At 40.4% G+C, this 11,154-nt stretch overlaps 1 protein-coding gene across 3 annotated transcripts; it reads left to right on the plus strand.

The window, feature by feature from the left end:
- Nucleotides 1-646: 646 nt before the first annotated feature.
- On the plus strand, nucleotides 647-9,291 carry PHF13 (PHD finger protein 13). 3 transcript variants are annotated; one of them, XM_044056430.1, is made up of 4 exons: nucleotides 647-1,067; nucleotides 4,455-4,556; nucleotides 5,064-5,631; nucleotides 6,397-9,291. In XM_044056430.1, the coding sequence occupies exons 1-4, from the start codon at nucleotides 1,038-1,040 to the stop codon at nucleotides 6,621-6,623; spliced, it is 927 nt and encodes a 308-aa protein (XP_043912365.1). In that variant the 5' UTR covers nucleotides 647-1,037; the 3' UTR covers nucleotides 6,624-9,291. The 3 variants fall into 3 exon arrangements, with proteins under 3 accessions (XP_043912365.1, XP_043912364.1, XP_043912366.1); XM_044056429.1 differs by lacking the exon at nucleotides 647-1,067 and adding an exon at nucleotides 2,014-2,121; XM_044056431.1 differs by lacking the exon at nucleotides 647-1,067 and adding an exon at nucleotides 3,954-3,977.
- Nucleotides 9,292-11,154: the final 1,863 nt, after the last annotated feature.

The raw sequence follows: 11,154 nt of genomic DNA on the forward strand, positions 1-11,154 counted from the left end.
GATACTGACATTCTGTAATACCCCACTTTTAGCCTGCCACCTCAAAAATACAGTAGGAAGAAAAACTGTTCAAAAGTTAAATTCTGTTTAAGTTCGCATAAGAAATATTTATTACATTATTTCAATTATTTTGAAATTGTCGCTGAATAGCCAGTGGAACTGCCCCTGGTTTACTGCGGGAATGGAGCCGACCTTCATTAATACATAAATGAGATGCAAATAAGACTGGGCTGGTCTTGGTGCGTGACGTCAGAGGGTTGTGGCGGCATTGTATACCGAAGTTAGCGGCAGCTCTTGTTTTTTCCGTTTCACGGAGATTAGTGCTTGGGGTGTAGTTGTACTAATTGGTCGCTGATTGTGGATGTGCGGTTGTGACTTTTAAGTTACTAGTTTTCGGCTTGATTTGAAGTTGGTGACACTATAGGTGTGCGGGACAGAGGAACATTAAAACAGAGGACCCTTCTCATCGTTGCATTAATATATTTTTTTCTGTTCGTTGGGGAGGACCTGTCCACTGCAATTACGTCTTTTACACAAGCAGCTAAGCTTTACAGAGACGAAGTAGACTGCATAACCATCACCTTCTAACTTAAGATCGCTGGTGTCGGTTGGATGTGTGTGTAAACTGCGTGGAGAGAGATCAGCCACCTCGGTTGGATGTGCGTGTAAACTGCGTGGAGAGAGATCAGCCACCTTGTTACTTTATTCTGTTTGGAGCAGACCTCTTGAAATAGTCAATCGAGCTATTGGACAGCAACAGTTTTGTGTAAGAAGAGGACATCTATGTATTCCAGAGAAAGCAGTTAACTGTTGACCCCTGTTTGGGAGTGCTTATATTATCTTATGAGACCTTCGTAAACTGTACTTCTCAGTTACTTCTGTGAGTTTTGTTTTATAAAAAAATTTCTGAATCCAGCGGTTTCCGTTTATTATCACCCCTTGAGAAGGACTCGCCTCTTTGGATCCCAGTTCCCCAAAAGGCATCCTGTCATTTTTGTTGCGATATTTGTGTATCGTCAGCAGCTCCACATTCTGAAATGGATTCGTTTTCAGCTTTTGATTCTGAGGTAATTGCTATTTTATTTGACGTTTCTTTGTCTTTAGTAGATGTAGATTATGTATCCAACTCAGACGTTTCCTGATTTAGACCCCCCCCCCCCCCAACAGATGCACAATCTTATTGAGAGACCGTCCATATCTCCTCATATGTGTCAGTCGTGTTTTCTGCTCGTGTACGTTGACACGATTTGTGGATTCCCTTTATTAGTTGTACTTTAGCTGTTAATGGTTAATACATGTGTGCTTTCTTAAACGTCTTGTATGTATTTCGTTTGCGCCATCTTGCTTAATCTTTTTGCAAGAAATACTATCTGCAAGCACAACACCCCATTTTTTCCAGGAAACAGTGACCGACCCCCCCCCCCCCCCTTTACACACCCGCAAGGAACATGAGATCGTCGTTCCTTGCATGTGGTCTTCTTTATAAAACAGTGACAGGAATATGATTACTTCGTGGACACCCCCACCAGTCTCACACAAGTGTACTGTTTGATCCGGTGTTTATTTCTCTTCTGAGATGTGGGTTTACATTGTTTTAGGAATTTCAGTATGCTATATAGATTCTGACGAAGTGTTAGCTTGTGTGTAATTCACATACGAAATTGTTTGCTGTGCCAGGAGATTACTTTTCTAATCGATGAGAGGATGTATTCCAAGTATATCTGTTAGCGTGTTGGTGGGTTATCGTTTTTGGCGGTCCCCCCCCCCCCCCTTCCTTATGTGGTGGCATTTCCATGCATTAGTACTGCCGGAACTCTTGTACCGTCCCGTGTAGACCGGCAGGATGACTGTCGCCCTGCTGGCAAGTCAGCTGCAATTGCTGTTTAGGAATGTGCTCCCTCGATCGGGTGCAGGCATTGCCAATGTGGTTGAACATGCTGTGCTTTTTAAAACATCTTGCTCTAAACTTAGGAGGGGGCAGTGTTCAGTTTGAAAGATACAGATAGTCTGCTAGGTATTTAAAACGTCATGGCGACGTCCGCAGCTCCGGCGTTTTTATACATTCTGTCAAGTTGGACAGTGTGTTGTCTGTTTGTTTATAAGCTTATTTGTTCATGGGAAGTATGTATATCGTGTTTTCTTAGTACAGTGGTACAGGCAGTTTGCTTTCAAATTGTGATCCTGGCGTTCACAGGACTGCTACATATACGTGTGTGTGGTGGGGCGCACATCTACTACAGTTACCTGAGAGTACCTCATTGTAGATCGGGTCTGGGTGCTTCGCCCTGTTTTGTTGAGGCAGCGTCTGTAAAGTTGGCATGGGTGTGCCGTTTTACATTTAGATTAGTATTGTTTAGACATGGGGGTGCTTACAGCGTAGCAGTACGTTTCTTGAGTGGATGACAAGTGGTATTCTGTATGAGACGTTTCTGATGGATTTACATAGACAAATCCGTATTACCGTGTCGTTTGAACCCCCTACGTAGCTATATAAACTTGCATGCGCATATTGTGTGTTGTTGGGGGGGGGGGGGGGGGCGGACGACTGGGCGCGGGGGGGGGGGTTAATCTTCAATCGTGTTGAACAAAATTAATTAAGAGTCTCCAGGATAAAACACGTATGAAGCTCGGGACCTTGGAGAAGTGAACTTCACAAAACTTGCGCTGCTTTGTCTCCTCGAAGCATGAACGTGAACCACGAATTGCCTTTTTTTTGTTTGTTTAATTCTAGTTGAAAGGTTAGTTTTTACCACTTTGTGCAGTCGTCGATCTTCTGGCTAGCCCCTCCCTGCAATCCTTTCCTTCTAGCTGTAGTCCAAGCATTTATTTTAAAAATGTAAACAAACATTATAATTAGTCTGTTGGTTGAGAGTTAGTGGTTTGTTCTGACTTCTGGAGTTTTTCTGACCCGAATATTTCTTCCTTTCTAGTAACTTGTCAATCGTTTATAGCAACATTCACGCATACATATTGCATTTCCACCGTGTGTGTGTGTGCGTGTATGTTTTAAGCTATCGTATGTGGATTTTCAAACACACTCGCGTACCATACATATGTGTATGTCATGGGGTTTTTAAGCTGACGTTTATACTGTGTATATTTAAATGCATTAGGTCTTTGCTTGTGGGAGGGGCTAGCTGTCTACGTTACGTAGGTGTTGGGATATCCCTGATGGGAGGCCTGGCAGGCTGTGGGTGCCAGTGCTGTATAATGGGGTTTGTACTTGGCAAGGTCTTTCTTTTAAACTGTGGATTCAGTAAATGTACAGGGTGCCTAATCTGCTGCCTTCACTGTAAATAGAGTATATGACTGGTGTAACCTCGTTTATTAGGCAGCATTTTCCAGGTTGAGGTTTGTGTTAATTTTTTTTTTTTTTTTTGCAAGATGGTATCTGTTTGTGCAGGGGGTGTCATGGAAATACATACCGTTTCATTTGTTTGTGAAAACAAGGTAATGTTCATCGTGTTGCAGATTTATTTCATTGGCAACACATCTGCACGTACTTAAAACAGGAGGAGAAAAAAACAGATTCTTTGTTTGTCTGAGTTTATCTGAAAAGTTGTTATGCTTTTACAGCTACGCCATCTAGGAATCCTAGTCTGCGACTTGAGTAGTAATTAAGATTGTAAAGTCACAAATTTTGAGGTAGGTAAATACGATTGTGAAGTTGCAGATTGATGTCAAACGTGCAGTAGATGAGTAAATGGTAACCACAGAGAATTGTTCTGTCTTTAACGTGACTGGTTAACCTGGAAGGTCTTTCTGGAATCTTTATTTTTTTGTAAAAAAAAAAAAAAAAAAAAAAAAAAAAAGTTTTGGCAATACTGTGTCCCATTTCATTTCTACACATGCGTGCTTTGACTATACGCATTGTTGCTACTGTGTGCATTTCATGAACACTGTTCTTTGTATATGTGAAGTCAAGAGTATTGTAGTCTTATGTGGTTTATGCTAGTATCTCGCCCTAAAGCTGAATGGTAATGATTTTTCTCCCTTTTTCAAACTTCCCCCAAATTGCAGCGTTGTCGCCTCACAGCAAGAGTTTCTCCCGTTCGATTCTCGGCTGGAGAGCCTTCTGTGTGGTGTCTGGACTCTGCATGTCCTCCCTTTGGTCGAGTAACATATAAAGACATGCAGGTAGGTGCGTGTGTGAATGGGTGGGCCTTCTTTGAAGGTTGGGCGTCGAGCTCCGACACCGTAAAAATCCACTGCCAATCATTAGCGGACCGGAGTTCCGCTGCGGCGACCCCTCACCGGGGAAAAGCCGAAAGACATTACTATCTTTGATTTAAAAAAAAAATCAATTTTAGCCAGTAAGATTTTTTTTTCACAGGTAACATAACTTGATGCACAAGTTGTGGCTAGTCGTGTCACTTGTATTATACTACTTTATCTGATTGCTTTAAATGTTAAGATAAATGCCTTCATTTTTGTTCTGTTTTATTTCACTGTAGGATTGTGTGTCCAATTACAAAAGACGCAGAACAGTGGAGGATTTCAACAAATTCTGTACTTTCGTGCTTGCCTATGCTGGTTATATTCCGTATCCTATTGAGGTATGTCTTTTTGTCTCACTTTAGGTTCATCTTTACATGTGTATCTTTAGTACATATACCCTTGCCTAAATATGTTGCATTTGACTTTCATTAGTGGTCTGGGGTTTATATATTTCTCAAAAGAGAAAGTGGGTGGGCATATTACTTCACCTAGGATGTGTACTTTTAATTGTTGTGAATGCCTATTTGAGAAACGCTTAATTTGGTTATGTGTGCGTGTAAAAAAAATCAGTGGTCATGCTGGTAACCTGTATGTGATGGTGATCCCTCTAACCTTGGAAAGCTACTACTGCGTCTCTTTGTGTGGATTCATGCTATGTCTTTGGATTTTCTGTACAGATTCACAGATCTGTTTATAATTTGATTTCTTTTATCCGAGGTTGTAGGGTGGTTGTAATAGTAGCCATGCAGACCTGAAAATTTCAGTAGACACTAATAGAACTTTAATACTGTAAATCGGCTCATTGTGCTTTCAGCAAAGTGATGTTGTATTATTTTACTTTGTAGGAAACTCCTGTAAGGTCCAGTTCCAGCCCTCCAAATAGTACAGGCAGTACTGCTGACAGTGAAAGCTGGGAGCCAAGATTTTCTGACCTGTCCTCTGATGGATCATTGCAGGTAGAAAGCCTGAATAGTTTTGGTATTGTTAAGCGAGAGAAGATATTCTCACCACTGCTGAAAAACTCAAAGCTATCTGGTTGTCTTCTGGAAAGAAAAAAAGAGGATAAAATTAAGAAAAGGAAACCAAAGAAAAAGAAGGAAACTGAAGTGCCAGTGAAAGTACATTTGGAACAGTTGATCAAACAAGAGTCTGTTTTTCATGGAGATGCCATCTCTGATATTGAGGCAGAGCTTACTGAACTTGCAAATCCCTTTGTCTCTGCCAGTGAGGACTCTGCATCAGACTTCTCAGTTTCAAACCTTAGTGGGTTGTGCCTTCCCATGGAAGAGAGAGAATACATAAAGACTGAGAATGTACCTTGTGGGAAAAGGACTGTTATCCGTCAGGGGAAGCAAGTTGTGTTCAGGGATGAGGATGGTGCTGGCAATGATGAAGACATCATGGTAGATTCAGGTGAGGATGTCTCCTTGGCAGTATTTTTCAGTTTGATATCCCCCCCCCCCCCCCCCACAGTTCCTTTTTATACACCATTGCTCTCTTTTTAATACTTCGTAGTTGCTGTCTTGAGAAATCTGAAATCTTAGAATATTGTTTTCTGTTTTGTAGCTTTAACACCGTGATTTTGTGAACTTTATTCCTGGGTCTCTGAAAAGAGGCTACTGTGGCCCAGTCAGACTTTGCCAGAATTCAGATTTATTGTATTTGGGAGTACTCTTTGTACTTTTGTATTAATCAACAGTACTAAGCCAGACATTTGATTTTAAGAGAGTAAATTTAATAGTTTCAAGGGTTACCTAGATTTAACCTCGAAGTTGCTCTGTGTCCCGCAGTATGTGTGTGAAAGTTTGGAAATCTACAAGGTGATTTATCATTGCTGTAGCCCCCCCCCCATCCTGTTTAGAGGGAGGAGTATGTTCCAGATCCAGTTATGGTGGTATATATCCATACCTCTCAACGCCTTTTCTCAAGAATTCTGATCAAAACCAAAAATGGTTTGGTGGGGAAGACTCCAGTTCATTAAGGTTAGCAGAGCAATAGGTTTTACACTGAGTGTACTCCCAGTGATTTACCAGAAAGTCAAGTTTTATAGGGGACATAGAAAAAAATCTGGGATATTTTGACAGGTTGCATTTATAAAAGTTTTGAATAGTTAGATGTTGAAAAAAGAACACACTGACTGTTTTACTTATTGAATTTGATTTTTGTCTCGTATTGCAGATGATGAATCCTGGGACCTGGTTACCTGCTTCTGTATGAAACCTTTTGCTGGGCGGCCAATGATTGAATGTAATGAGTGCAACACCTGGATCCATTTGTCCTGTGCCAAAATTCGAAAATCTAATGTACCTGAAACTTACGTTTGCCAGAAATGCAGAGACTCTAAGTTTAATATTAGACGTTCAAATCGTTCTCGGATGGGATCACGGAAACTTTTCCTGGACTAACTAGGTTGTTTTTAATGTAAAAAGGGAAACTGTACTCTAGTTTTTGGAAGATAGAGGTTGTTCACAAATATGTATACAGACTCCACAGTTCTGTTCATATATGCTTCTGTGTACTTTGACATTGACACTGCCCCCCCCCCCATTTAGTTTCTTTTGACTATGTAATCTGGTCAACAGAAGCTTTTTCTTTGGTATAGCCTCTTGCTTATCTTGTTTCTTTTTGGCTGATCTGGATTGAATTCCAGTGTTGGAAAATAAAGTAAGATGTTAGCCATGTGACCTGGTGCTGGAGATGCATACTTATAATGTGTAGGTAGATACAAGTGAGTAATCAGCAGGGACATCATTTAGGAGGTTAGGCATGCTGTATGTAACTGAAGCAGCCAGAATGGTCAACCTTAGCATATCCTCTCAAATGAACAGTTGTGATTTATAAGACGTACTGACAATGATAAGTTAGTATAATGAGGAACTGAACTGCAAGAAACTAAATGTGAATGCAGAATGGGATCCAGCCATCCAGAGGGCAAGTACTTGAGGATACTGAACAGTGAAATAAGGTATACGAGATAGAAGAACAGAGACTTCAGTGGGTTTGTGAGTGCTCTGTTCTACACACTTTTTTAAGGTGGGGGGGTCCCATTTTTTCACTCCCACAAGGAATCCGTTTTCCTCTTTACTGTCCTTATTCTGTAGAGGAGACAAGGTGGACAAGACTTTTTTTTTTTTTGGTAAATGAGGGTCCCTTCCTGGTGATTAATTTGAACTGGGTTGGGTACTAAACATTTGGCTACTGTGTCAGCCATTGAGAAAATGTTTTGCAGTCTTTTCTGTTGAGTGTAGGGCTGCACTTAAAGCCATATGTGGCTTGATAATAGAGGAGAACCGTGAAACTCTAGTAAGCAACTTTTTTCTGTTTGTCGGAACAGGGTGGACAGCATGACTTCATTTAGGATAGTCAGCTAGTGAAATGTACTAGTCTTGTGTTTGCATGTTGTCTCCAGGATTTACCTGTTTTGTTTTCTTATAAGTGCCTCTGGGTCTAGCAAGTCTATGTTCTCTTAGCTGTGCTTGTGTGGGGTATGAACAAGTGTAATAAAACTTATACCACTGAGTTTTCCAAAAGTTGCTTAGTTGTATTTTTCTTGAGGCCACTAGCATTGGGGACTAATCCAGTCAACAGTGGATTTAAAAAAAAAAAAAAAAAAAAAAAAAACTTATTTGGTAACGAGTAAAACCCACTAGACTTACACACTTTTTTTGGGGGGGGGCAGCCCTAGTGCATTGCTTGATTAAGCAACTTGCTTAGAGCCGTACATTAAACAAATGACAAGTGAGGCAGTCAAATCCAGGACTGTTGGATGAAGCTCACATCCTTAACCCTTGGGGTGAAACCATGACCGCAGCTGGTGTGAGGTTTGCCCTAGAAATTTGTCACCCTAGTCCTGGGTGATAACCATGTAGCTGATGTGACACAAATGTAGAAATGACTCTGCCAAACACCTGCAGTTTCTCATTTGTTTTAAGGCTGAACAGTGATTGCTACATTCTTAGTGGCAGAGGATGCTTCCTGAAAAACCTGTCAGTAACCATTACCTTCCACCATGGATGTTTTAATAGTTCATTTCAAGTTAAAATATGAATTTAACAGATCTCTTGTATCTCTATTAAAAAGTGGGTACAGCAGAAATGTCAGATTTTGCTGGAGCTATTAGATAGGTGTGCTGTCTAGGCTGTGTCTTGGAATGTCATTGAACAAAGTGTCAGACTCAGTAATTGGGGGCTGCATTGGCATAAACTGCTAAACAAAACTGGAATGCAGTAGAAACCTTGCAGATGGGATGGGGGGGGTCTGCTGTGGTTTCATTAAGTTGAGAGTATTTATTTTATGGTTGCTAGCAGTGTGATATTGCATAAAACAATTGTCTTCAGGTCATTTTACTTGGTTCCACAATTATGGTGTCAGGAAATGATTGAGCTATTTATTCATTGAAGGATGTGCAAGTTTTTTTTTCTTCTCTCTATTGGTTGTTTACATTCACTTGTTGAGGAATTGGAGAAGGAAACGGCCAGTACCCCAGTTCTTGCTTATTTCCTTTCTGTTAATGAAGGATAGACAACTGTAATTTGGTCAGTCTATATCGCATACACAAGCAGCTGAGATTGAGATGTTTGTAAAAGTCCCATGTCCCGAAAGAAAGGCATTAAGCTTCAACTGCAACATATGCTGAATTGTTTTGCATGATATGACACTAAAACATTTTCTGATGGTAATTTATAAAATTTTTATTAAGAAGAGACTGTAGTCTTGGGGGGGAAACTTTACCACAACACAAGTGGATGTATTGAACAGTGTATAAAACAGTGATGCTGTAGACAAGGTTAGTCATTTGATAGCCACCTTCAGAGCTGAAGTTTGACTTGAATCCTGACTTGTTTTGTACAGCAGCCTTTAAGGTTAAACCTGATTTGAAATTCCTGTCACGGTTTAAAAAAGAAAAGCTGGTTATAACTGGAATTTGCAGATTTTTTGCAAAAGTCATATACACTGACTTGGTTGCAGCAATGTAGAACAGAAAACCTGCTGAACAGATGTAGCAAGCAAATATGTTTCTGTGAAACTATATATTGTGAATAATTTTGTAAATAAAAATGTACTGATGTTTTAGCTATGTTTGGTTCTTTCTTTTAGTGTAGACCTTTTTAACTCTCAATACAAAAAATTACATCAGTTTTGTGTGTGTGTGAAGATGATGCAAGACCATCTTTCACAAAGAATATACTTTATGTACACACAAAGGCCTGCTTGAACACGCATTTGTTTACGCTTATTATATGTGATGTATCCTGTAAACAACAAGTTAACAGAACTGTCCTATGTTAAATTACTAGCCTTCATATCTAACAAAATTTTGTACCTTCGTGAGCCAAAGCCGTTCCTTTCTGTGTACTGTCATGCAAACCAGCCCAGTATAACACTTATCACAAATACATTTTCTGTTTTGGACATTAACCGAGGTCATTTTGCTGTAGCTATGGTCATTGCTCTACCTGCACCAAGCAGTTAGCCTGTAGTAACAGGTGTGAAGGAAAGTGAGCCACACATTTTCCTCCATGTAACTACATACAAAATCTACCCAGACCGACACCAGCTAAAGTCCACATATTGAAGCAACTTATCTGTGCGTTGTCCTTTAGGAGAGTAGGATCTCTTCCATATGTGAGTCATTTCTGCACTGCATTTTAATCAGTCTAAGCCGCCACCCCCCCCCCCCCAAAAAAAAAAAAGAACCTTCACTGCAAAGTGAAGTGGCTGGGCTTGGTCATTCCTAGTGCCCTTTGAATTTTTGAGTATCCTAAACGTGTCCTTGTTTGGCTGTAGGAAGACTGTTCCTTATTCAACTTGGCATGGTATCTGTGTGTCAAGATCACCAAGTTTTCAGTTCAGGCACTCGCTTGGGTTAATACTAAGAATTAAGCCCATCTTCAGTGATCTCAGGTACTGATAATGCCCACCCATGTGCATGAATTAGTATGATTTGTGTGCTGGAGGATTTTTCCTCTTCAGCTCCTTTGAGTACCTAAGATTCTTAGTGTAAGGTATACGAGAAGGTGGCTTTTTGTGTGTTGCTTTAGAGATGTTGATGTATTTGTAGTACTCCCTCATGGTCTTCAGTATTCTCAGCTGAGGGCTCTGGGTAGAGATGTAACTGGGATTATTCCTAATAGCTTATGTGTTGACCACACATGCAGGGGACAGTGCCAGCTTGTTTGTGAGCAGTGGTGGTTCACTGGCCCACTCGTCCCTCCACGGACTGATCAGCACCAGCCAAGGGAGCTATCCGATAGCTCCAAGCTGGGTGCAGTCATCCAGGCGGTCTGGATTCGAGCTATGAGTTTGAAGAGAGGCACTTAGAGAATGCCATATTACAGCAGCAGAACATTCCACTTCAAGTACAGATTTGCAAAGAAAGTGACTCCAAAATATTAAGAATAGAATACCTGACTAGAACATATAAAATCATTTAAAGCTGGTAAGTCATAATCATAACATACCACTTTTTTATGCATAATATTTTATCGTCAGCAGGGATATGTTTAGCCTGATTACCTCATTCCATTAACATTATCACAGCACTAGTTCAGTTCTGCTTCCCTCTAAAAGTGGCTTGTGATTGCCAAGCAGGTGGAGTCTTCTCAAAAGTTGTTTTAAGATTATAACCAGCTAAAAATTTTTACATTCTGATACAGTGTCTCAGAACAGCAATACTGAAAGTACTGGTAATATGCTGGACTAGGTGGTCAGTGTCATTATTTCAAAAGGGAATATTTTCATCTTTGCTTGTTGATCAGAAGGCTGTGGGTTTTAATTTTGCCTCTGGTACTTGCAGTAACATTTTAATACTGAACTGTTGCAGTGTGGGGGGGGGGGGTGCTACATTGTGATTATGTAATCCCAGGTGTTGCTGCTCTTTCATGACTGACAGCTTCCAATTTTCACTGTATTGTAGGATAACTAATTAAAGCATAC

Source organism: Protopterus annectens, chromosome 14.part0 (assembly GCF_019279795.1).
Source record: "Protopterus annectens isolate FY-2018-M chromosome 14.part0, PAN1.0, whole genome shotgun sequence".
In the NCBI taxonomy this organism is placed as follows: Eukaryota; Metazoa; Chordata; order Ceratodontiformes; family Protopteridae; genus Protopterus; species Protopterus annectens.